The 27,939-nt window shown below is 34.3% G+C and overlaps 1 protein-coding gene across 1 annotated transcript; it reads left to right on the top strand.

The window, feature by feature from the left end:
• The first annotated feature begins 967 nt into the window (after window positions 1-967).
• LOC149070219 (cysteine-rich hydrophobic domain-containing protein 2) lies at window positions 968-26,994 on the top strand. The gene is made up of 6 exons (XM_089249843.1): window positions 968-1,278; window positions 8,565-8,619; window positions 12,598-12,753; window positions 17,369-17,425; window positions 20,547-20,606; window positions 24,775-26,994. Exons 1-6 carry the CDS (start codon window positions 1,169-1,171, stop codon window positions 24,823-24,825), a joined length of 489 nt encoding a protein of 162 aa, XP_089105969.1. The 5' UTR covers window positions 968-1,168; the 3' UTR covers window positions 24,826-26,994.
• Window positions 26,995-27,939: the final 945 nt, after the last annotated feature.

The following is a 27,939-nucleotide window of genomic DNA, read 5'->3' on the forward strand; positions in this document are numbered from 1 at the left end:
GCATAGGCGGAGATAGACTTGGAAGTCTGGGGGGGGGGGGGGACGATGGTGATGTCAATACATATATACATTAGATCAGAGGATTCCATCTTTACGCCTCCACCCCCGTATTTCAGCCTATGGGGCAGAGAGAGATTTCTATACATTCTTTGGACATTATGCAGGGGTGAACTTGGGGGAAATTTCGGTGGTTTCATTGAGAACTAGGGTGACCATACGGCCCGTATTTCCCGGGACAGTCCCAGTATTTCCTGTTTTTTTGGCCGTCCCGACTTTTTGGCAAAAGTGTCCCGTTTTTTCCCGTATTTTCCAAGAAGCCTTCTTTAATTTTTATTCTTTATTGAAGTCAAAGATTGACATTATTTTTCAACTCATAAATTAATTTTATGATAATTACAACTATATATGAGAATATTAATCTCCTACATTTGCCTTGGTGAATGTTTTTTTTTTCGTGGAATACAGTTTGATCCACTGCAATTTGCAGTAATGCATCATTTCCCGCCATTGTGATTTTCCCGTAATTTCAGCAATATTTTGCAACTTTGTTTTATTTTGGCGTCGTGTTTGGCGGTAATTGGTGATGTCCCGTATTTTACCGTATTTGGAATCCCAATGTCCCGTATTTCTCTCGAGGAAATATGGTCAGTTTATTGAGAACGAACCCAGGACCTTCCGATATACAGAAGAGCACACTGACCATTGTTTGCACCACAAGTGTTTACTCACATTACAACAGGTCTTAGGTTCGACTTCCTGTCTGAACGTGAAAAGTTAAATGTCCAAGAGACTTGTCTATTATTGAACTATTTAGTTTATTTTACTTTTATAAAGGTCCAGCTTCTTTGAAAATAAAAAAAAAGGGCCATTTTTTTTATCCAGCTCAGACAGTCGAAATGTAAAATATGGTCAGCGCATCGTGGGTGAAAGGTCAGCCACTCCTGGTCCAGTCCATTCCGCGAGTGTCCTCGAACACCCGAACTGTAACTGTACGTGTATTGGTACAACAACAAAAGACGTAATTTCCATTTCACAATGTGGTAAACATTGGAGGATTAAAGATTCCGTTCGAAGACAGAGGAGCGAAATTTTCGAGGATATTTATGAAAATGTGGACGCTTCACTCCTGATATTTACAAAAAAAAGAAGCAGAAGATAAACCGTAACGATGGACATGGCCGAATTCGACGCTATCTTCGAGGTCGAAGAAGAGGAAGAGCGATATTTGGACTTTTCCATGGAGCCAGTCGTTGTCAGAGGAGCTGGGAACATGACAGTGTCAGTTGTCTAATTTTTGACATTTAATGGTCGCGTGTCCACGATTGAAAACTTATTTAATGTCTTATATATAGTCCGGGTATGAGTCATGAAAAATTTCATGAGTCATTCATCTAAATAGTTCCCAGCCTGTAGTGGGTGTATGTCTGAAGCAGGGGTTCTTGAGAAGCCTTCAGTGGAGTATGTGGGTTTTTATAGGAGAACAACTAACTCGTTGTTTTTAATTGTAGCCTATTGCCTACACCACGGCTTGACAAATCCTAGGTGCCAGGTTGTCATGCCAACTAGAAAATTGTTATTGGCACCTTAAGTTTTTTTATGTGCAATTGCAGAGTTGTAGTTGAAGAGGATATTGAGTCCCGAAACGGGTCAATTTCCAATGTAGAGGGTATACATTTTTGTCGCTAAGTTTTTGACTATGTCGAAACAGTGATGTATTGTCAACACCATCCTCTCTGCATATTTTTAAACGTTATTAGGTCTTATTGCCCCGCCGGCAACCCTAGCAAATAGTAACAAATCGGGCTCGGCAATATTAAAAAGATAGTCATCGAGTTCCAGTATACCATTAATTGGGAATTTATCCCGAAACGTTGAGGAAACATTTCAGACCATTTTTATTGAGTGAAAATCATGTTTGGCTTATATATAAGAAATTTAGGTGGTGGCTGAATTTTTTTTTTTGTATATCAAGCTCTGGTATAGTCCTGTAATCACAAGATGAGGCTTGGCTACCGTACATGACATCAGCCGATTTTATTCTTTCCTAGAAGAACTATTCAAGTATTGAAAATTTGGTCGCTGACTAGCTATTCTTGATGTGTAATTGTTTCATTTAAAAGAATTGAATAAAATCTTCCAACGTGACATAACGTAGCCAAGTCTTATCTTGTGGTTGATAACATACTCACCTAAAGTACCAAGTGACGTTTAGAGTTGTTGCAAGTTTGATACCTGATTTGTCATTTACGTCAAACTTTCCTGAAACAAGAGTACAACAGAAATTTTGACAACATGATCATGGAAAACAATTGCTAGTGCAGAGAGAGTGCACTCGAGTGGCATGGTGGTAAGATGCTCGTCTACAACCTTTATAGTGATAAAGGTTGCCGTAGCAGTTCCAGGCAGGTTCAAATTCTGGGGAAAATATAGATAAGATATTTTTGTAATTAGCTTGAAGCGATCACAAATGGTGCCTTCGTTCCCAACCCAACTCATTAATGGCAGTAAATTGCAATATAGCGATGTGGCCAGAGTTGGTGTTTCGTGAAATAATAGTGAAGGGGGAGTCACACCGAGGGATTAGCGCATCAACCTGTTGGTGGATATAAAAAAAAAACAATGTTGAATTCTGCTGTTTGGAATCGGCAATAAATTGGTGGTTCTAATCACCCCTTGTGTGCAGAAAATGACCATGCTATGACAAAAATGATCAATGATCGTGCAGTTGGGAATACTATATACACTAAATATTATTCGGTATTTAGGGGGTTCTATGGTTAATGCCTTCTTAACAGCATCATGGGCTCTAGGGATGGGACGAATAGTGATTTTGCTGAATAGCCAAATACCGAATATTTTGGCAGTCAAATATCGATTTACTTAAAATTTATCGAAATTATAAATAAAGTTGCCGTTTTTAATTGAAATTGAAATAATTGGTAATTTTAAATGATATTGCATTTCAATTATGCAATTTATTATTTAAATAACTGTTAAAAACTGGTAATTGAAAGATTTTTACTGTCACGATACTGATAATCAAATTTAACGATGATATAAAGCCGAACTTGATTCACTCGAAATCAAGAGTCACTGGAAAGAAATTAAATTTATGGAAAATCCAATCAATCTATCCTGCACCGGTTAAAAACATGAGGGGGATAATAGTTAGCGATTATTAAAATTTTATCAACAGTTACGAAACTGTTTCTGAAATTTTGTTTGTCATTCTTATGCTATCAATGAAATATACTTTCATTAACGTATTTACAATTTGTACTTTGACTATAAAAATATTCAGATTTTAAATGGTACACCTTGATCCATAATTTGAACAACGTGATTAGTATCAAGTGGTACACATTCTCGATGCACTCCAACTGAACAATATCAAAATGGACATTAAATTATCATAGAAAGAATAGAGAAAAACAGAGTATTCAGAATTTTTGTTTCGAAAATTTGTTGTTTAACAACTTGGTCAAATAAAATAGTCTGACCTATTTCAGATTTTTTCCGAACTAAATTTGCTGACACAAAAATCATAATTTTTTTTCCTTCAACTTCGAATTATTCAAAACATTCAAATTAAACACAAAATTTTAATCTCAAGTTGGACAGAAAACTCAAGGGGAGTTTGTAAAGGTTTGCATTATCCGAAATTCAAATTAACCAATCTCAGCTGTAGGTGTATTGTATTTTAATATAGTCAAATACCGTTTTAACGAATACTTTTCTAATCCTCGTTAAATAAGTTTACGTAGGAAAAATGCAGAGACCTGGAATTCTTTTATAATGAAATTTCGTCCAGTCTCTTGGAGTTCGTTATAATGGGATTCGACTGTAATTACTTAATGAATCAATTTTTGTCACAATTTTACATCTAATCAAAAAAATTTCAACCATTATTTACTCTCAATTAGTAATGCATCATAAAATTTGCGACTTATTTTCTTATTTTTCCCCTTTAAATGTTCTTTGCCCATTTTATTAGCTTAATATGTTTCTTGTCTAGGCACATCTTTCCGTTAGTGAACTTGTGTAATTCATGCGCACTTCCACCTTATTGCAGTAGGATTCTATTTTCAGTTTCGTGTTTTTCTTTATCTCAGAAATTCACCCTGACATAATCTCTTTCGCAGAAAGGGATACACACTGTACAATAAAATATAATCAGCAAATTTTTAATTTATGTAAAAAATTCTAATTAATATAGTTTTTCAATTAGTTTGTTGTGCCTGGATTTTTACACAGATATTGACCAAATATTCGGCAAAAGGGCTGAATATTCATCCTATCTGAATCTTTGAATGGGCTCCCGGGTAAAGTTACATTCTGTGGCCCTCCTTACTAGGCTGGAAGTATCTACCTATTGATTTTATTCTTACCTTCAAAAATCATGCTACTGAATTAGGCCTACCTTATGAACTTGAGGTATCTGGGCTCATTACCACTATTTTTCTTCACACTAACTCTGGTTATATCGCCGTACAGCTATTCCAACCAATCGAGTTTGGTCGGAAATGAAGGCGTCATCTATCGGTGGTTGCCTCAGGTTTGGTGGGAGAAAGAACTTGTTCTCCAAAGTCTTCCCAGAGATCAAATTCACGGAACTGATGTTATTGCCTTCACGGTGGTAGATGAGCATCTTACCACTGCACCACTCTGGTGCTATTGAGACAGCCAGGCCCTGGCCTTTATTTTATTGGTACAAGGGGGTCTGTGTCTGTGGTATGCCAAAGGTTAAGGACCCCTTCTCTGGAGGGTATATGATGGGTTTAGGGCAGGACTTGACAAAGCCTAGGTTGCTGTTGTAATTAAAAAAATCAGTGTTGGCCCCAAAATTTTTGGTGTGATGGAATTTATGTAAGTGTTTTTGTGCTGACATCAAAGCCTGGAAAAAAATTATGCTGACCATTTTTCTTGGAAAAAGTTATTTTCGGCTCCTGAGAGATTTGGCAGCATCTAGTTTTTCATGCTTGTCAAGTACTGGCTTTGGGGATTTCGAAAAGTATTCTACAATGGCGAATAAAAGATCAATGTGATAATATTAAAAAATTTGTTATGTCACCATATACGAGGGAGGTACTTATTCTTATATGGGAGGTGCATAGGACTGCATTACATGTGTGTTTTTAGAGGGTAAATAAGCCTACTAAGCTTTTTAAGGGATACGAAAGCCCCTTCCCCAATATTCCAAAAAGGATGCAAGCGTCTAACAGATGTATTGTTTGATGTCCGGGACATGTATTTGTTCACCGGTCGCTAGGGCAACTTAAGCAAGGGTGCAAAGGATGTGATGTACCCAGGCAGCTGGTTGAATGGGACAGCAGCTTGGGTTTTCATTGTACACAAGAATTTTTGAAAATTTCCAACAGTAAAAATTCACATAACATTAGGCTTTTGAGCAATTCATTGATAATGGAGGTGTTGAGCAAACTTGACAAAAAAGACGGCGTGGTACAGCAATACCAGAAACAAAAAATATATATCATAATGTGTAAGTGTGCATTCTGGTGCTCTCAAATTGTAATTTTGTCGAAACAGTCAAACAAATGGGAAAAAAAATAATTCGGCTTTGAAATAAATTTCTTAACAAAAATCGTCTCGTTATACATTATCTTTACAAGATAAGTGTAAACATGATGGCTCATGAATAGTTTGTGGGTAGCTGTTTTATGGGTTGAGTTATCCCCCCCTAGGCTAGTGATGGGCAAACTATGGCCCACTTAGAAGTTCTATCTGGCTCGCTGCAGAATATGCGCAGCTTCATTTCTAAGGATGAAAATTCTAATTATGAATCAATATATCTGGCCTGCCAAGATCTATTCTTTTTGTTTTTTAGTCCGCTCCTAAAAAGTTTTCCCATCACTGCTCTATGCTATAGTCCTATCAGCCTCCCACCAGGATCGTCTTTGGGGGCTGCAAATGAGGCTTTGCTTGAGTAATCTCAAGCTGCCCCTGTGTGTGTGTGGTGGTGTTTGTTTTTTTTTTCAATCACTTTCCTGACTCTAGCTCAGTGGTAATCAACTTTTTTTTGACTCACAGGTGGCCCCTTTTTGATAAATAATTTCTACGGTGGAGCACCATATAGACGTAATTTTTATTTATTCATTGAAGTTAGATTTATTTTAATTACTGGAAAATTGATAATTTCTTTAAAAATTTACTGTTGTTTTTTATTTCCCTTGAGCAGTTACGGAGCCCCTGAGGAGTTCATACAGAGCCCCAGTTGAGAACCACTGCTCTAGCTCATAAAATAGTGATTTGGGCATGTATTAAGTCATGCTTGTAAGTTTTTGGAAATTTGTCCAGCCCTGATAACGTCTGTCTGATAAATCTCGGGTTGAAATGGGGATAAGAAAACCAATATTGGCACCTAATATTTTGTGTATATGATTTTTATATAAGACAGCATTTTTTTCAACATGGAAAGGGGTCCTGAAAAAGCCTAATAAAAAAAAAATTATAGTCAATGTTCATTTTAATGATCTCCTCCTTTCATTACATGGGAAATGGATGAATATGTTGGGAGATCTTTATATCAAACATTAAAAAAAGGCTTGTTAGAGAATTCATATTTATAGTCGGAATAAAAAATTATACAGTAGAATCCTGTTATGACGAATTCCAAGAGACTGGAGAAATCACTTCATAATAACAAAATTATGTTACAAAGGATTTTCACATTGTTCCTGTGTAAACATATCTATAGGGACTAAAAAATCATCATTAAAACAAGATTTGCACTATAACAGTATTCGTTAAAACAGGATTTGACTGTATTATACATTTTTTAAAATATCAGCAGTTTTGTAGGGAAACATCAGGTGAGAAAATAATAACAAAATTTGAATAATTAATAACATGCATACAACACGTACATCTATGTACCAAATTCTTAAATATTGAGGTCTGCACAAATGTTTAGCAAACAAAAAAATGTAGATTGTGTACATATCTTTGTGAAAAAAAATGGTGGGGACAGAGCAGAATTTTTAGATGTTTCATTGGATTGAATGTTTCTTTTTAGGTTCTTATATTGGTGCAAAATAACATGGAATAAATAGGAGAAAATTCTAGACTTATCATACCGTCACTATAACTAAGCATTTGCAAAAATGCATGATTGTTATAACAAATGTAGACTATATTTCGGTTTTAATCTCTTTCCAAAGAGGGGCTGCATACACAAAAAGTTAGACAATGGAACTACAGTGGAACTTCGGTTAACAAGCTTAATTCATTCCCTGCCAATGCATGCATTATACGAATAGCTAGTTATGCGAATCAAACTTCCCAGTAGGAAATAATGAAAACTCATATAATTCGTTCCACAATTAGTCATTCACATGAAAATGACTAACAAAAACGGCATTCAATCAATAATTAAACATAATACAATAAAATATAATAAATACAAATGAATAATATAAGCAACACCATAAATAAACGTACAATACGATAATGTTTACAAATTAACTTATTCTAAACAATGAGAGAGAGACGAGGATTATCGTTTAGGACGATTTACAGACTCACTGTTGCTTGCAAACTTATTCTTTTTTCGTGACAATTGTAAATTGCAGTTTTCTTTCTTTGGAGAGATTGCACATTGCTACAGCTTCATTTGGGTGGTTTTTCTTACAGAGTTTTGCACAGATTTCCACATTCTAATCTCATTTTATGTGAGGGACTCCTTCTTACTTCTCTCTTCTTCAGATGAGATATGTCGATAAACTCTTGCTGGTCAGCGAAAAAGAGATCCTTAACCTCATCTACCATCAACTTCTAGACATTTTTCACCACTAGTTCTTGAATGCCATCCTCATGCACTTCCAGTCCATGGTTTTCCTCAAGCACAGGCTTTTGTTCATGAGCTAGCCCTCTTAAAACCACGTTCAATAATGCAATCAACCCACAGTTTTTTCCCAAGCATAATTTAAAAAAAAAACTTCAGGTACATAATACGCATCGCTGTGATGTTACATCTAGTTTTGTATCGTAAATATTCACACTCGCACATGTGTTACATTTCCGACTAAGGCACTCTTACCGGAGACTGTAGGGGAGAATATTACCCAAAATTCCAAAACACGTGTGTGGGCAAAAGCAAAATAAAACCAGCTTCGTTGTAAAGTAAAAATAAATTTTAAAAAAGCTCAAAAAAGTTTTGGTCGTAATCTAAACTATCGCTCGTTAACCGAGTCAAAATGTGTTTGAAATTTTTGTTCGTTATGTAAATTGCTCGTTAACCAAAGTTCCACTGTACGGGGAAATACCTCAATAAATGATACTCTATATAATGATAAATCTTTCTGTGACAATATTTTGTCACAGAAATATTTTGTCTTTTTTTGAAATGTATATACTCTAATGTTAAACTGCTGGCCTCTCAATATAAGGATAATCCCTCTACAACGATATTTTTTCCTTGGTTCACTGGGTATCGTTATATCAGGGTTTTACATTGGAATAACAGTTGTGTGGAAAATGATCTAATGACTAAGATTGTTATTTTTATAGACTAGTTAAATGCAAATGTTGATTATAATTATTTTCAGGTTTGGACTGAGCAATAGATTTGACACAGAGTTTCCGAACGCTCTTTGTGGGAAGGTATATATTTACAGATTTCCATATTTTATTAATTTAGGAAGTAAAACATTTATTGAGGAGAATCTGTTTTTTTGAGTCCAGTATTTCTGACTGATCATGATTTTTCTTAAGATTTGATTGCATACAGAGATGCCATTGTATTCCAATTTTTCTGGGTCCTGGGACCCAGGTTATTCAAAAGATCTGGGTCTTTTTTGAGTGAAAGTGGGTCCCTCTCAAGAAGAAATTATCTTGAAAAAAATAAGGTCTCCCCCCCCCCCCTCCATAATTCATTGGTATGTCTATGAGTTTTTTCCAGCATGCCCCAGGTCTTTGATCACCTGCTTCAATCTCTTTGTTGAGACAGAGCGGCGGGCCATGTTCCGGGTAGGAGAAGGAGGTATCTCTGTGAATCAAATAATTAATTTCTAAAAACATGTTCTTTTCAAAGGTTAATTTACTTTCATTGTCTACTTAGTAGAAAAAGCTTGCAAAGAAGCCCATTAACACTGAGAATTTAACATATAGAATTTAGCACATGTAATAAATATAAAACAAATATATCGTCGATCCCACTTATAACATTCCCATTTAGAACATTTTTCCACTTAGTTCGACTTATTTCCGTTGTCCTAACTCTAAGTAATTCTCATTAAGATTTTGCACTTCAAGTGTTTTCCTGTTTACACCGTTTTCTATGACGGTTTTTTTGATAAACGTTGTGAAAGTGTTATAGACTCCGCCACGAAGCTGGGCTGGAAGAGATCTCGGCAGCGGGATAAGTACAGTGGCAAAGTTTTGGCGTTCATTCATTCATTGATAAACGTTGTAAGCAGGATCCGCTGTAATTAAAAGTTAGAGGCACACATTTATATATTTACTAATAAATCTATCTATACATTCCTTCTGATTGATTTTCCATTTCATTATAAAACCTTAGCTCGTTCAATAATATCTTGTGATTAAATTTAAAGCAAATGAGATTTTGACACTTATCTTCTGATTCCCCCATTCATATAAGTCCTTCCGAAGCTATTTCCTGGTGGAGTGATTTTATTTTCCCTCCCTGATGGTCCGCCACTCTGATCTGTTGCTGTTTAACTGCCACGTATTTTCTCACCTGAACATGGGAGCTGTGCCAGACTTGTAGTGGTGAAACTTAAGAGCGTACTTGTTTGCCCAGCATTTGGTGTGTTTTATGTTCAGTAGGTGATGCCATCTATCCAGGGCCGCAACTAGATACTTTCCCAAACGGGACAAGCACAAATTTTTGTGCCTGTGTAATGTGGAGAAGAAGCAGTTATTCAGGGTGAATTTGGCACCCCCCCTTTAGTCCAGAGCTCGGGGCACTAGACCCACCGGCTTCCCCCCTCCCCAGTTGCAGCTCTGCATATATCCTTCAAATTGGTAATGCGATCGTTGTGTGGCAACCAGAGCTTTTTTCAAAGGAATAGCCAACTCAAAATCAGAAACCTTAAAAATCTTATTTTTAGCTGATTACCACTGCACAATCACAGGCTCCCAACCTGGATTTTCACCTAAGAGAAAATCTGGAGGGGGGGGGGGGGGAATGTAGGCCCATGCCACCAAGAAGATTAATAATTAAAAATATTTTTATAGAAAATTAAAATATTGGAAAAAAATACATTCTTATACTATATGTTAATTTAAAATTATTTTTGAGTGTTAGTGACCCACAATTTCTGTGGGAAATCCTTGTGCCCCTCCAATAGCTGATTCTGCGTACACACCCGTGATTTTCACAATGCGAAATGGTGACTATCACATAGCAGCTAGATGACAAAACTGTGGATATTCAAGGTAGAGTTTTTACAGATTAGATTTTTTCTGAATGATTTTGGAAAATGTTTTACAATTTGAACAGGCGTTTCAAATCCTTTAAGATTTTATATAAATGTACATCCGCAATCTTGTAGGAATAAGGTGAATTTACGCCATGTAGACACTGTTTTTGAATGCTGGCAGATAAATGTTAAAGTACCATAACGGGAGGAGGAGTAACCCACGGGAGAATATAAACTCAGAAATTTGAAAATTCGGTACACATGCTCTCGTTCAGGTAAGCAACTAGATATCAATCATCTTATTCTTCAACAACCTGCATGTATATCAATACAGTACACAGTATATAAAGTTGGAAAACCACTTTTGTCAAGGTCGTGCAATCATGATAGACGGTAAAAAGAAGAAAAGGGGAAAAGAAGGTTGGGGAGGTTTTTTTTCTCTCTACATTTTTTTACTTTGGAACTAGGGAAAAATGCACCCTGCAGGACGCGTGAACGAAATTTTTAAGCATTCTTTTCCAAAATTCTGGGTATTTGATGCACTGTAGTGCGTCATTGGCATCTCTGGTATAGTTCTGTGGTAAAACTATTCCAACTAATCATTTCCTCTCCTTTGTTGTTATCAATTTTCTATTGATTTATTTTTGTTAATCTATTTTTATAGCATCTATTAGTATTATATGGTCACAAAAAAAAAAAATATATATATATACATACAGTATATATATTAAATTAAAATTTTATTGATCAATTGAAAAAATTGTGATTAACCAGTTATAATTTTAATCGATTCCCTACCCTAGAAATAATATAACAATGTGAAAATATTAACATGAAATAACAAAAAATTTGAAAACCCTTTATCATTCAGTTACTTTCAGCAAGTTTCAAAATTACTGCTCACTGTATCGCCATTATCTTTCTGAATTTTCACAGCGTGTAGCTGGAATTTTCATATAAGTTGTCTTACATACCTGGCAATCAAATCATGAAAAAAATAAAATTTATATTAAACAATCATTAATTGCACATGTGCAATTAATGATTGTTTACTAAAAATACTCATGTCTCATTGAGTAATAATTTGTCACATTTTAAATTTCTATACAGTATGTTTCATCCCCAAAGCTGAATGTGCCAAAATCTGCATCGAGCATCACAGAACAATTAGCGCTACTGCAGAACAATTTGGCAGAAATTTAAGAAAAAGTGCCAAAAAAAAAAAAAAACCCCCCCGCTATATTACACTTATGGGGATTTTTACCGCAGAACATTTCCAGTCAGCTGAGGGTTCGTCGCAAAACAGTGCTAAACATTCTGGTTTGGGGTGTTTCATGTATAGTTAATTTTTGTTTCTGCAAATTTTGTAAAAAATTGTTGAAAAAACTACATGTTATAAACAAAAAAACACATGATGAAAATTGGAATTTTTATGGAAAACATATTTTTATGAATACAACATTCTATTCTCACAAAAATGCACAGAAGTATTGCGTATTGCATAAAGTTAGTGCAATATTTTGTTGAAGTTAAGGTCATTTTCAGCTTTTTTTAATACAGGATTGATCAAAAATAGTTTTTCCTATTGAATTTTTTTGTCAGTCCCCTAAATGCATTCATAACTAAATTTTCACTGGAAATTGTGAGTACCAACATAGGGTACATGTAACCAAAATTTCAGAGTGATTTATTTAGTATTTTTCTAGAAATTCGAGAAAATGTCTAAACTATTACGTGGATTGACTTTTTGGCTATGTAGTGGTATGTTCGAAATGTCAAATGAAAAAAAACCAGGGAAATTTTTCATTTGGCTGCAAAAGTAACTGATAAGAAGTATTTAAAATAATAATAATGAAAAAAAATTCCAAAGTACATTGATCCTAAAAAATATATATAATTAAAAATAAGAATATATTTTTGTTTTAAGATAGAAAGTTATTTTAAAATTTGAAAAATGGGATGGGGGGACAGCCATGAGAAAGACATTTTTTCAAGGAAAAAAAAAATTGTTCATGTGAATTTAAAATATCAGACAGGACTATAAATAGAAAAAGACAAAAATAAAAAAAAGTTTCTATACATAATATATTTCGTGTAAACTGCTGAGGACATGATTTAGGTCAATTTTATTTGAATGATCCTGTTATTCAAAAGTATAAGAACCATGTTATTTTTTGCCTCCTCTAAAACTAAGGTTGCACCAGAGGAATATAAAGCCTCGATATCAAGAGTGAATTCTGTTCTTCGGAAGACATTACCTGTCAATGTAAAGTGGCTATTTTGTGGATGTTTATGCTGTTGTTGTACGCTAGGATGCTCACTATGGCCTGTCATATGCTTAAGCAAACGGGTAAGTGTAGCTTTTCCTATTAATTTGACTGATCTTTTACTAAATTTATACAACTGATAAATGATTTTTTTTGTGTGTGTGCATGAAAGAGAACTAAAATACAAGGGTTAGTCTGTTAGTTGAAGCTTTGTTGCCTCTTTCTTGTCAGGGAATGGGGCCGTACCAATGCTATTAAAAAGATTCTTTGCTGGAATTTCAATCTTTTGACCAATTTCAATAGGTGACCTCTAGTGTTCCTAGAATAAGAGAAAAAAATTGGGAAAATCCTGAGTATACACAGTGTTCATCTTAGAATTTTTCACACCCAGGTATATAAGGAAGTGCCTTGGATTGGGCACAGTGTGGTATTATCAAAATTTTATCCGATATGAAATCTTTGCCTGGTGGTCGGAATAGTTGGCCTGTTATGATTCACAATTTAGTTATTGTTCATAGAAAATATCTGCTACCATTGTGCTTATATTGTAGTTACCATGAAAACCTTTTGCCTGGGATTTGTACAGCCGTGGGTGATAATATTTAGTATGAGGTCATAAAGCCATGGGTTGAGTATGCATGATCTAAAGCAGTGTTTCCCAAAGTGGGCAATGGGACTATTCAAGGGGGCGATACTAGCTACAGACACGATTGGGGGGGGGGGGCTATGAATGAGCATAAGAGGGCGATGGGAGGACGAGAGGAAAAAATAACTTTTCGAAAACTGGGATCCTTTTCCGAAGAAAGCCTTCGTAAATATCCGTGCCTATGGGCGAAAAAAAACAACTAATATTTGCACACAGTAGTTGTACTTGTTTCATCTGCTGTAATTGATCAATAAAGCCTTCTGTCGCAGATTTCAACACCATCTGGGAATGACTGATTTTGCTAATAACTATTCATTATTGGAGCTATCGTCCCCCAAAAAAGTGCAGCTGGTATCTGTGTTCTGGTTTCAGGGCCCCGAGAAGATTCTCGTTATTATTTTTTTTTCACCTTATAAATTCAATACAGATTGTGGCCCACTAAAGAGCCTAGCCTTGGGACCCTGCGACAAGGTGGGGGCATGATTTTAGCATCCCTGTTCATTCACCTACGGCTATGGCTTTTTTGCATTCTGGTTTTTTTTTAAATAAAAGAACCGCTTGGGAACAGACACAAACATCAATGGTCAACAGCTCGTCACGACACCACTAGGAACCCAGATGCTCACTTTGAGGAACTGCGGTAATAGAAAATTTTTGTAATGTATTCGTTTAAGTTCCTGAATTACTTAAACCCAAAGATAACGTGTGTGGAAGTACCAAATTATGAATTACAAATACAAATACAAATACAAATACAACGCCACAACAGGCAAAATGCCCAACGAGGTGGCTGATAAAAAGATGCCCATAAAAATATGGTTGTCATATGTTTCAAAAATACAGCAACCCAATTAAAAATGCAATTAACACAAATTACAAACAATATATACACATGATAAAATATTATACAATGCCCATAAAGAATACTTATGGTTGTCTTATTCTAAGAATGGATAGCTTCTCGATTTACCCCAACATGTTTATCGTATTTCTTTTTAAACGTGTCAATTGTGTTACAATTTACTACCTCCGGGGGTAAGCTATTCCATTTATTAACAACCCTATTGGAGAAAAATTCCCTGCGACACCATAACCTTGCATTGTCCCTCACCAATCGATACTGGTGTCCCCTTGTAAAAGCAGTCGATTGGCGGTGTACTAAAAGTTCATGGTCCATCCTATCCATCCCATTGAAAATTTTGAACACTTCGATCATATCTCCTCGACACCTGCGTTCATCCAATGTAAACATATTCAAAAAATGAAGTCTTTCTTCATAACTCAAGCCCTGTGTGCCAATAAGGACACGCGTAGCTCTTCTCTGCACCCCTTCAACCAAGTCTATGTCCCTCTGTAGGTATGGTCTCCAAAACCTTACAGCATACTCCAGTCCAGGACGAACTAAGCCTCGAAAAAGCGGAAGAATGACTTTAGGAGAACGCGAAGAGACCTTTTTGAAAATGAGACCAAGCATTCTATTCGATTTTTTGACAACCGCTGAACAATGTTCAGAAAACAGATGAGCAGTCTTGAATTTTCGTGCAAAAAAGTCACATACCTAAAGTGTTTGTTACACAACAGATGGCAGGGCCATCTGCACCATGGGCCCCCGGGCCAAGTGGTTTTTCTGAGGCCCTACCACGTAAATTATAGAAAATTTCAACCAAATCTCACTTTTGTGAGGCCCGGGTAGGCCAATGCGTTAAGACGGCACTGAAGGATGGACCTCCATTTCATGGTTCAAACATGCATATCAGCTTCAGCCACCTCGTTGGACAATTTGCCTCTTGGGGCCTTTGTGTTTCTATTTGTAATTTCGATGGTGTCCGAAAAGAAATGAATGTTATGCGGAAGAGATGTTTGTTGAATTCACGCAGTAAGTACAATAATGTATTTTTTTTCATCAAAATTTTGATGTTACTAAATCCTCTTATATTGACCGATTTTCATGACTTATGTAAAACACTTGGGCAGTACTATCTATCAGAGGCGCCGACATGAAAAAAATATTGGAGGGGGCAGGGCGTTGGAAGTGTTTCGAACCTGTGGGTGCCCATCTTGAGATTAATGTAGGAAACTTCGATTTTTGAATCAATTCTGTGAGTGCTCAGACCCGTTCTACAAACTTCCGTGGGTGCTCGAGCACCCACAGCACCCCTGGCTCCGACGCCACTGGGAGGGGGAAAGGCATAAAGTTGCTTGTCGTCCCGTATACACGAGACAAGCGTGTACGCAGGACAGAGAGAACATGCATTGCATTTTATTTTTAGAAATTAATTGCGGGGGGGGGGGGGGCGCAAAGGGCCTCAGCTCCTAGGTTTTGGTGCCTATACTATCTATTAATGCTTATCAAGAGCACTATCCGTAACCACACTGATTATGACAATAAGGATAAAAGGGAAATTTTGGTACTATCTCCGCAAACAAGCATCGTTTCTCGTTCGAATATTGCGAAGAATAGGGGGGGGGGATACACGCTCCTTCAGCATCAGATGATAGAAATTTCTTCTCGCAATGGTGTCGGTTTAGTAGAAAATTTATTGAAATTTATTTTTTTGACTTGAATTTTTTTTTTTTACTGTGACTTATGTAGTGTTTTTCCTTGAAAGAAAACGATGCAGTGTCATACAACCTTTCAAGAGTGATTTTACTCAATTCGAAATCGACTCATTCTTAAACATCGTAGCATATTAATAGTATGATGAAATTTCCTTTTTAGCAATGTAGAACACAAAACACCATCGCTATTCTTTAAAAATACACGGAAATAAACACCAATGAATTTCCGGGTATTTTTAGTGAACATCGTTGGTTTTTTGCGCTCTATATTGATAGTATTACTTAAGGATATATAATTATATTATCAGTCATATCCCTCTGAAAGTATTTTTTATTGTGTTTTTACGTTTAATTAGCGTGGTTTCATCAGAATTTTTTTTCTTTTAATATGTTTGAGCTGAAAGGGTTGAAATTCATTGCAATCTAATGAGCTTTCAGATATATTCATAAAACAATGGTAACTATTTAGAATGATTGTCATTCGGAATTATATGTAGAAGAAACCAAAGAGGGAGAGCGTCAATTGTAGTCCCCCGATGCTTGTCAGTTTTAATCAAGAAAGAAGTGAGAGACACCTCCAGTTATCAAACACTTTTTGAATTATGCAAACTGGACTCCGGACTCCCGTTGAGACTGATTATTTTACTATCCATTAACGAACACTCCTTGTTAGCGGCGAAAATTTTCGGTCCCGTGAGTCAGTGCCATCTTAACGCATAGGCTCCTGAAGAAAAGAAGGGGCTCAGAAAAACGAGAAGTAGTTGAATTTTTTGAGAAGTTCCCAGGTAGGGCCTCAGAAAAATCACTTGACGGGGGGTCCATGATGCTCTTAAGACGGCCCTACCATGAGTGTCTGTTATTGAGAGGTTCTAATGTAGCCTAACATTTTTCATGTGCGAGATGTTTCAATGCACTCACAAATCTTTCGACAAAAATCAAAATCACCTACAGATATTCAATTGTGAGGATTTGAGAACACTGCATAGTAAAACCAAGCGACAATCATCACTTAGAAAACATCTATTAATAATAAAATTATTTTTATTAAAACTAAGTAACAATTGTAGTTTTGCGCATTAATGGATATTTTTTGTGTGATGTGAATATTACTTTGACCACAATAAATGCAACTAAATGCATATGTTTATAATTTTATAATTCACAAATTTAATTTTTTTTCGTTTTGCAATGAAGTTTACTGTAATTTTCTTAATTGTAATTATTTTAGAATTTCTAACCCTTTTTATACTAGAAATGTTTCAGGAAAACATTTATGCGAAAAAAATCGAAAATTCGCCACTGCATCTTTCAACTTTTTAATATGTGGGTTTTTAACATCTGTTCCAGGGGGGGGGGGGGGGGGGCGATGAGAAATTTTGTTTTTGAAAAGAGGGCGATGGGCTGAATAAGTTTGGGAAACACTGATCTGAAGTTTATTATGAAGTTCTTGTAGCAAAATCATTTCACTAATTTTGCATTTTATTTTTTCACAGACACGTCATTCCATAGAGAAAGTACTTGAATGGGAAAACAGTCATCTATATCACAAAGTAATTTTGAATACATTTCTACACATTTTTGCAGTTTAATCATTTGTAATATATTTCATGTAGAGCCTCTAATTGATGCATTTTTCTATATGACAATATCTTTACTGGATCACAGATTTTCTTGCATAAACAAACTTTCTTTGTTAAATTAGGACTAAACTATTCAGTTTTGCTTTTTATGACGTATTTTTTGTATTTTCAGAAATAACATCATAAAAGAACACGTATACTTTTTTTTTTTTTTTTAGCGATTTGTATTTTTATAATGCTTTGAGTTAGTTGTCTGTATATGAAGAGGTGTTGGAGATAAGTCCCCGTTTTCTTCTATTGGAGCAATCCTGTGAAACTGTTAGCAGCTATAGGTACAACATATATAGGAATCGTGAGTGCTCTAAAAGGTGGGGGGGGGGGGGAAGACTTATTGAGCAGTAAGTGTTAATAAACTTGTGCAACTGGGCTCCAATGACAACCTAATTCAATTTATCAATTTGAAAAAAATCCAAATTGGTATTTATTATTTCATTTTGGTGCATTCCATATACAGTCAAACTTGGTTAAATTTGAATCTCAAGACGACAACAAAAAAGTTTGAATATCCAATTCATCAATATTGTGGATGACCATACTTTCATAAAAACATCAAGAACTCTTGATAATTATGAAAAATATATTGAATGTTATCACTTACTATGCCAATTTTCCCTTTGTTGCAACTAGTGCTTGTATAAAACCATAAACGATTGCAAAAATTATTTCATTCATAAATTTGTAATATTTTTTGGCTGCTCTTAAACATTGCACAAGATCTTCAGGTTGATTTAAAAAATTAAAGACATGATTTTCAAGCTTTAACAGCCCAATTTCTAACATGGTCATTGTTTCTGCAAGTGTTGGAATAGGGAACACTATTGTTTTTTAAGATCAATTTTCAACCTCTTCAATGTGACTTTAAAGTGTACTTGTCATCAATATTCACATCTGTAAGTCAACCATTTGTTTTTTAGAGTTGAACAAGCTTATGAACCTCATTTAGACAAGGTGAAAAATGTTACATTAATGAAAAATGTGTTCTAAAGAAAAAAAACAAAAATGCTAGAGTAAAATCTTCAACACATTTTACTAGAAAAGTCCCTTGGATTTCAGCACTCCAGCTTTTAAAAATTCTGTGTTAGTAGAAAACCACATCAGACACACTCACACAAGCATATTTCTTGAGTAGTGACATTTGTATCTGCAATTGCTATGTGCTAATTAAGTCATTCAGTATTTGGTAAAATGCCAACTGCAACGAGAATCACCAGTATATGAAACTGATACTATAATCATTCCTCCTTAAAACCAAAAAAGTTCAGATTTTTTGTATTGTGATTTTTTATGTTTAAATGAAGGGCATGTGTTACATTCTGGAAAAGATCAGTAAATCATGGGGAAAAAAGTCTGAGTAAAAGTTAACTTGGAATTTTAAAATAGAGAAATTTTGCAAATAACATATCTGAGTTGACTTCTTATGACTTTGAATTGTCCAAAGCATGAGGAAAAAAATCAAATTAAACGAGTGATTTCATCATTATTATGAATTAGTAACTCGAGGAATTCCCAATATTCAAATTATCAAAAAATTTGAATTAACAAAGTTTAAATTAGCCAAGTTTGCCTGTATATTTATGTTACAGCAAAAGTCCGAAGTCTGGCTACTCTGTAAAGTTGCTGGCCACTTTTCACATTAACCAGTTTTCAGACATCAGCCAGTTAACCCTTACAGTGAAAATAACGAGATATCTCATCTAATTTAATGTTTTTCATTTGGGCAATCTCAAAATATCTTGCCTCTTTGAAACTCTCTAGTTTCGGCAATGGCGAGCCCAGCTACTGTATTGAAGTTGCTTTCACAGTCAAACATGTTTTCTATCCCCTAACCCAGTGGTTCTCAACCTGGGGCCATATGGCCCCCTTGCGGTCCTGGGATATTCTAGGGGGGCCACGGGAGAAAATGAGAAGAAAGGTGATCCACGACAGGTGATGAAGGGAGTTATAGAGAGCTGTGATTAGAAAAGGTTTAAAAGTGAAACATGGTTGAAAAATATTACTGCTTTCGGAATTCATCAGATCCGTCCATAGAACCAGGGGTATCTTAACCCTTGGGTCTATGTGGGCATGATCCGTGTCTTCATGTCTATAATGGGAGGGGACTGCACTATATGGGATTTGGTACTATGATTTTCATATGTAAGCTGTTATTTCCAGCTAAGTATGGAGGGCCGCCAAAGCAACATTTGATGTGCTGGGAGGGTCGATTTATCGTGCATGTTCGTTGGATCGTGCCGTATTTTACACAGACCATTTTTTAATATATAATTTGACTCATGGGAGGGATGATAATCCACCATTTTTGAATCCGTGCTTAGCCAGGATTCCAGAGATTGATCTGATTTATTAAAATTCCATTCATAAGAAAAAAAAAAGAAAGTATCTCACTCTTGAATGAGGGTAGAGGGGGGCCCTGGATAGGACAGGGGGGGCCATGAGCTGAAAAGGTTAAGAAACACTGCCCTAACCTGTCTATCAACTGCCAGTGGGTAGAGTCAGCTTTTTGTTCAAAGTCTGATACAAGAAGGAGGGAGACAATGTTTTTCGAGATAGTATAGGAAGGATTATTTGTACAGCATAGATAACAGAAAATAATAGAGTTTTCCTGTTATTTTTTTTTATTTATCATTTTCCGTGTTTCGAGAGGGGGAAGCATTTATCAGGCAATAGGAAAAAAAATATTCTTGAAAATAGTTGTTAATTTCTAGAAGGTTGTAGTGATTTCCCCTGTGGCAGTTATAATGCGAATCAGGAAAATTTTAAAAACCACTTAAACGGTTAAGAAAAGCTTATATTGTAAAATATACACAGTGTTTAGATACCTGCTAGGCATTTCGTAAAAGATGGCTGTAATATCCCAAAGTGATATTTCAAGAAACAGTGAAGTGGTGCATCTTTTCTTATGTATTATAAACAACTGTATTTGTATTTTTGAAGTATTCTTCATTTTTGTCGAATCTGCAAAGTGTATATCTATTTTTTGTAACATTAAAGAAGTGATGCATTTTTTTTTTTCAATTTCTTTTTCATTTAGTTGGGTTTGCATTGGAGGCTAAATAAGCAATGGTGTGATTCAAATAGCATGATGGAATATGTAAGTCAGATATTTCAATTTCATGTAAAAATTATAAATTTATAATTTAAATTTCCACATGCATGTCAAGATAATTCAGGAGGGAAGGCGAAGGGGTGAATTGTGAACTAAAAAAACTTTTTTCTGCATGATATTATTCAATTCAAAACCACACTGATCAGGGTTGGATTTTTGGCATCAAAAACTGGTTTAAACTCAAAAACTGTTGAAAACCATCAAAAACCTAAATGAATGTTTTTTGATAATGTTTTGAACACAATAGGGTTTCTTACATGATGATAAACTTAGTCTTTTGCATATTACAATGTTTTATTTTTAAAAATTAATTTGTCACAATAATTAAAACAAAATATTAATTATAATTTGTAATTTTGAATTTTTCAACATGAGTCTATAACATAAAATATAATTTTATGGTTATTTATCTAAGCCTTTATCATTACCTGTGTTCAATTTGCGAAGAAGAATACAGCTTCTTATTCAAAATATGTATGTTAGAGCATCAGTTAGGTTTTTGGCTTCAGAAACTAAATTAGCATTAAAACAGTCAAAAACTTATTGTCAATGTTGTCAAATAGTTTTTTTTAATTTGACAGATATGTTAAATAACAAAACATTTACTTTTTTATGTAGATTAAAGGGTTTTATATTCAAAATTATAATTACGGAGAAAAGGTATCTATTTTTTGATATATTAAATTTTCTGAATCTGCCCAAAATTTTATTCCATATAAAAATACTCACGCAGCATCTATTAATACACTAATTAAACTGATTTATTTTCACCTAAAAATTTCTGAGCTTAGTGTGTATGAATTCACTAAAGAGTTTTAAAAAGTATTTTCAACCAAAGCAGAGCTGACAGGACTTGATACAAAAAGCATTTGTTTTGCACATTTACATACAGCTTCGATTGGAAAACCATATCATAGTGCAAAAGTAGGAATAACTAAGTTTGACTAAGGATAAGTTACAGGAGCTTCTTAAGCACCATATACGAGCTAGCATTGCCAAATTAAATGACATTTTAGTCCTACAATTTAGTATTTTGATCGCTAGATATATTTCAATGTTATGCAAAATAAGAGTATCGTTTTAAGTATCGGTAATTATCTAGATAATTTAATAATAACAGAAATCAGCATTACATATATGATGCAATAAAGTTTTTTGAACACTTATCTGTTGTAAAAAGAGTATAGCAGATGGTTTATGTCACTGCACATATATAAGCAATTGACAAAATTTTGGAAGGTCTATAATCGTCTTTAAGCAGAGAATGTCAAATCATTCCATAATTTTCCATTCAGTGTTTATGCTATGCTTTATTCAAATTGTATATTTTATAAGAAAAAAAACATATATTGCCCAAAATAATTTTGTAGAGAACAGAAAATTACTTTACAATTATATTAAATATTTATTCTTTGTATAATATAGTCACTTTAAACATTACATGCAATTAAAGTGTGTATTTCCAATGGGAATTTTTATATTTAAAAGCAATATTTGAGGTTTTTGATAAAGGTTTTTGACGTGACAGATTAAACTGTGGTTTAAACCGTCAGAAACTTGCCAACCCTGACACTGATCATATGGAGCCAAACTTGATAATAATAACATTCAAAGATTCCATGAAATTTTGTCGTTATAACTGAAATGGTGTTACAAACAAGGTAGACGTTTTCAAGACTTCAAATATGAAAAAATCTTAAATTCAATCAAAGCAGTGTGCATGAAGTTATTGTTTTATTATAATTAGGGTGACCATATTTCATCTGGAAAAAAAAGGGAAATCAAGATTATAAATACGGTTCATCGCTAATTCTCAGTGAAAATATTGCAGATTGTCAGTAAAATTGCCAATTATTCCTTTTAACTAACTCTGGGTGAGAAATGCAGGCTACAGCAAATCTGCAGTAATTTGAAATGTATTACAGTGAAACCTGTCTAAGACGGACACTGTATGAGATGGAAACCTGTCTTACACAGAATCAAAATGTAGTCTGTTCAATGATTAGTGCTTTTATTTGTACCTTTATAAAAAACGTAAATCTGTCTATAACGGAATATTATTTCAGTCTATTGACATTCGTTTTGTACAGGTTCCACTTCACTGTAAATGGGGGGGGGGGGGAGTTTTCCATGGCCACAGCCATTTTAACAGCATGCATCACAGTCCTCCAGGCAAAGTAATTTTTCTGTCTGGGCCCCCTACCTGGCTGAAAATACCCGCTACCCAATTTACATGCTCACTATTGAAAATTCGACCAGATCTCATTTTCATGAGGCTCTTTCTGCACTTGAAGCCCCCAGGTCGTGCTGAAATCAGTCCATGCGTTAAGAAGGCACTTAAAATATGATATATGCGAGATTAATATTGATATTTATAGTCATAATTACCATAATATAATCTATAAATTAAGCAAATTATATCTTCATCCCTGATCTTGATAAAGGTTATGAATCAACTTCAGTGAAAAGAAGGAGCCCTTTTTTATTTAAAAAAAGTCAAGAAGGGCAGAATTATGAAATTTTCCGTATACGTGTCATGCATTATCACCCTAATTTTGATAATGTGCCAATGGAAAAAATGAACTAACATGTCATTATATCTGAGGTCTGTGTTTTCATTGATGTAATAATAAGCCAGATTCTTTAATGTCTCTAGGGAAATTAGTCAGAACCGCCAATTACGTTAAAACCGAGTTCAACTGTATCATATGTATCATTTACCTACAATGGTAAAATCTTCAATCATTTCACTTCACTCACGGTTGAAAAAATTGATGGCAGCACTACACATAACAAGTATTACACAGAAACAAACTTTGTGTTAGGTTTACAACATGGATACACACATTCCAACATGTACCAATTTGTTAGATGTTCTGCAGAGAAATATGAATGAGGTGCATGTGTATTTTCAGTGTAATTCAGGTGAATTTCTGCTTGTATTCTTATGCAATGCATCGAGGTCCCTGACCAGGATCTTTGGTGTGCCCAGCAGGGCTGGACCACTCTCCAAAAATATAGATTCCCAAACTTGCATGTAATTAAAAATAATATATGCCCAAAGCAGTATTTTGTCTTTCATGAGTTGAAATAAAAATACATGCCCAGCCAAAACTTTTGCATGCCTTAGGCAATAGATTTGTTCATTCCTGATGTGCAGAGGGCAATTTACATGTCTCTTCCTAAGTAAGAATTAAAAAAATGGTTTGATTCTTTCCAGGCCACCAGGCTGTAGCCCTGTCCATCTCCCACCCCCAACATGTGAGGCCATGCAATACATTCATGCAAGTGCATATAGGTTACAAAACCCTCTTCAATACCCCACACAATCTTCTGATGTTCTTTTTCGATAACTGGGAAAGTTGGGCGAATTCTTTATTCAGCAGTAAAAACATGTTACTTTTTTATTTTTGAGAAGATTATCAGCAAAACTATTGTCCAGATCGTAAAAAAAACTATCAAAGCATGAATAGATATAGAATAGAATTTCGTGTAGAAAAAAAAATTGTCTTTTTGTTCAATAATCAGGGGACCCAGATTATTTTCTTAAAAACAGAAAGAAAACACTATAGATATATATGTATTGAATATGTTTCTCTATGAGATTTGTATTTCAATATAATGAATGTGTATTTGTAATTGTATATAACTACGAATGTGTGTGTGTGTGTGTGTATTTATAATTATTTATAACTGTTTGATGTATGGATGTATTTTCTTTTAAACAATTAGCATCTACTCTTTCCTTTTACTAAAAGTTTGATCATAAAAATTTGTCTACGGTCGACTGTATAGGCACCGACCTCTTATAGACTAATAATATATTGTACATTGTAACAATATGTAATTTATGACATATATTGAACTGAAATAAAATTGAAAAAAATTGAAATTGAATATATGTGTGGAACTCATTATAAAATCTCCCATCTTATGGACTGAAGACCACCTCTGCAGTTATGAAGCAGATTCTTGTTAAAAATGAGGAGGTGGTGGTACAGCCCCGGTTTCAACATATTCCTGCTGATAGGAAACAGACAAGATAACCATTTATACTTCTTATTTTACAATTATAAATTTTTTCTTGTTCACATAAAGTTTTATGAATTGATTTATAATTTGTCCTTCACATTCCTCTCTCACTCTCCATTAGGTTCTGTTGGTGGAGTTTATACCGAAGATGCCTATTCATTGCCCAGATTGATGTTTCCTATTTTTTTTTGTACAGTTACCTATGAATATATGTACAGTGTATGTATAGATACATAGTCTGAAAAGACAAAAAAAAAAAAGAAGAAAAAAAATTGTGTTGGGGGAATAATGAACTTAGCAATAGTGCTTATGATTATATTATGACAATTTGTGTTTTTGAATAAGTTCAAATACTCAAAGGAATTCAACACATTGTTATTATTATGTTTCAGGTTAGTAGCAGTTCCTTAAGCCAAAGTATTTTCGTTACACCACAAACTCATTTAGTAGCAAAGTTCCATTGTTGTTTGGTCTTGATACCAGTTTTTTTTTTTGAATAGTTATATTTTGTTGTAGATTATGTGTTGACACATGTTATTAGTGTAATTGTATATTCATATTTTAGTGTTGATTTTTTTTTTTTACGTAGTAGTATTAAACTTATTCGACAACTTACTATACTTTACGGTTTTACCAAATGTACAACATGGTTATTTGTTCTTACGTTTCCTTTTGAAATTCTGTTACATATATTTACTGATGCAGGGATTTTTAATCTACGTTTTTAACATCATTGGGACTGAGATTATTATTTCAAATTCCCAATAACACTGAAATCTGATCTTGAAAAGCTATAGTGGTGCCCTAATGTCAGTATAGAATCACTATCCCAATCACTAATTTATTCTCCAAAATATCTTGTGGTACCCTGAAATGCCGAGACACATTGCTTGAGAATCACTGCATTAATGCCTTTTAATTTGCATTGATATTCATTTACCATCACCAAGTATTGGAATATGTTTTTATATCCGGCTGTTCTGTCCTTGCCCAACTGCAAAATTTCTCTCAGTTATTCGAAACATTATCAAAAATGCCAAATCTTGAATTTCATTGTTATAATCAGAGTTTGTATGCATAATTTTTGTTATACTTGTTTTGTTTCACTCTTATCAATTCATAATCTTCTTTGATTTTTTAGTGTTTTTGTTACGTTGTAACCTGTGTATTTTTTCACTTATTGTTCACTTCAGTTCAATTTAAATTATGATCATTTCCTGCCGATGATCTGCAGGGGTATATTCAATACACAAATTTTACTACTTAGAAAAACAGTTTCCCCCTGGTCCCCTGTGGCCTTTAATCTGCATATTTTTCACCGAAAATGAAACCTTAAGAAATTGGAGAGGTTTTTTTGTTCAAGTTTTTTTTTTCTCAGAAGATTGATTCATTTGATTTTTCTACATGCAGCTATATGTAACATCTGTGAATCTTTGAACAAAATATTTCCTATGAGTTATATTCAAAACTAACTTTATTGCAACATCTACGGAAGAAAAAAAAACCTGTAGATAATACAGAGCAGTATGTATAATTTTTCCTGAAAAACTCAGGTGTTTTTTTGAATGTCTAATCTGCAGATCAAAGGTAGGAAATTATGGTATCTTAAATCTATACCGAAAGTAGAAATAATTTTTTACCAACTAATTTTAATAGTTGTTCATTCTACTAATTATACCTGATTTTCAAGTATTGCAAAGAAATTTTCTTTTTTCATTGATGGAATCTCATTGTGTTTTGTTTTATTTTAGTTTAGCAATGATTGAATGCTTATATAATCTTGTATGTGAGAACGCTTGATAATTTGCGATTAAGTGTTCCTTGGAATAGGAGTGGCAACATTTAAGCTGATACTATACATACATTAGCTTTTATTTTTTTAAAAGTGAAAGCCCTAAAAGAGTTAATAGAAATGTGTAATTTTGAATATTAATTCACTCAAGTAATCAGAATCGATACTGATAATTTAGGAATCAGTCAGCAAGTAGGCTATACGTTTGTGATTTTACACGAGCTTGAAGTTTTATTATGATGGAGAGATGTGATTATATATGTATGGTCATGCAGCATTAAGCTTGCATTTGTTTTTGGCATTTTTTGTTTTAAAGCTATTTCTGTACTAATGTCAGCAAAGGTGTTTGGTCACAATTATTTCTTGTTGCATCTTGTGCCTTCATTGAATCAGTCAAGTGATTACCCAAACTATCTATTGCTTGATGATGGGAAAAAATTGAGTAAATGCCATTTCTAATGGTTTTGGGTTTCGGAATCTCTTTGAGAAACATAATTAAGTCAAACTTATATGTAAGTGGATACAGAATAACAATAAATTAGTTGAATTAATAACCTGATTCCGTCCTATTTTCTTACATTAACATGAGCAAAAGTGGATATGATTTTAGTGAGTAAAAACTTTCTACTGAAAGCTCATCTTCAGTTCAAAATCCTTCAAAGACATTATAAAGCTTCATGAAATGTTAGCCTGCCAAGGCCTTTTGTAAGACTCCAAATAGGCTTGATTTTGATAGTAGTTGAAATTTTCTGACTTTGCGTTAAGGATCTTCAACAATTCAGGCATTTTTGCTAACCAAAAACAAAATTTCCATGAAGCCTGATGGCCAACAACTTATAATGTGGTATCTATATTCACATACAGTAGAGTCTCAATAATCCGAAGTGAATGGGACAGACTACCTCACAGGAATGAAAACTGGGATTATCTGAAAAGCAATAGATATTTTTTAGGGGGGTTACTTTCTCTTATATTTGTTTTGTCATTAATTCGTTACACAACTGTCGAGACCCATGGCCTCTTTATAAGTGACTGACAGGAACTCTAGGGCCTGAATGCCAAATACAATTTTTTTCCTTTTGTAAATCATAAATTTATTATAGAGAGGCCTGTGAAAAACCGACCTAAGAAGCAAGTATAAGGATCAAGATCCCCTCAGTCTCTGTTGAGACCCCCCCCCCCGAAGTAATTGAAATTACTCATATTCTATAACAAAAATTAGACAAAGTGGAAAGAAAAATTGTTATTGGCGGAAAACTGTGAGTCTTTGCAAAAGGAATTCAGAATAATCGAAGTACCTTAAACTATACAGAATCTTGAAGTTTTGAGACTACTATAGTGATGTCTTAACAGAGCTCCAAATCGAATAGGATGGGGGCGGGGGTTATTTTGTAAAAAAAATGTATTTATTCTGTGACTATTTTTTTCATTAAATATAGGTTATTCCTCAATTCTAACATTTTTTTTCCTTTCATATATGATTTTTCATGAATT

Source organism: Pholcus phalangioides, unplaced genomic scaffold (assembly GCF_987345545.1).
Source record: "Pholcus phalangioides strain wild (caught in Gottingen) unplaced genomic scaffold, Ppha-v1.0 ptg000022l_1, whole genome shotgun sequence".
Taxonomy (NCBI): domain Eukaryota; kingdom Metazoa; phylum Arthropoda; class Arachnida; order Araneae; family Pholcidae; genus Pholcus; species Pholcus phalangioides.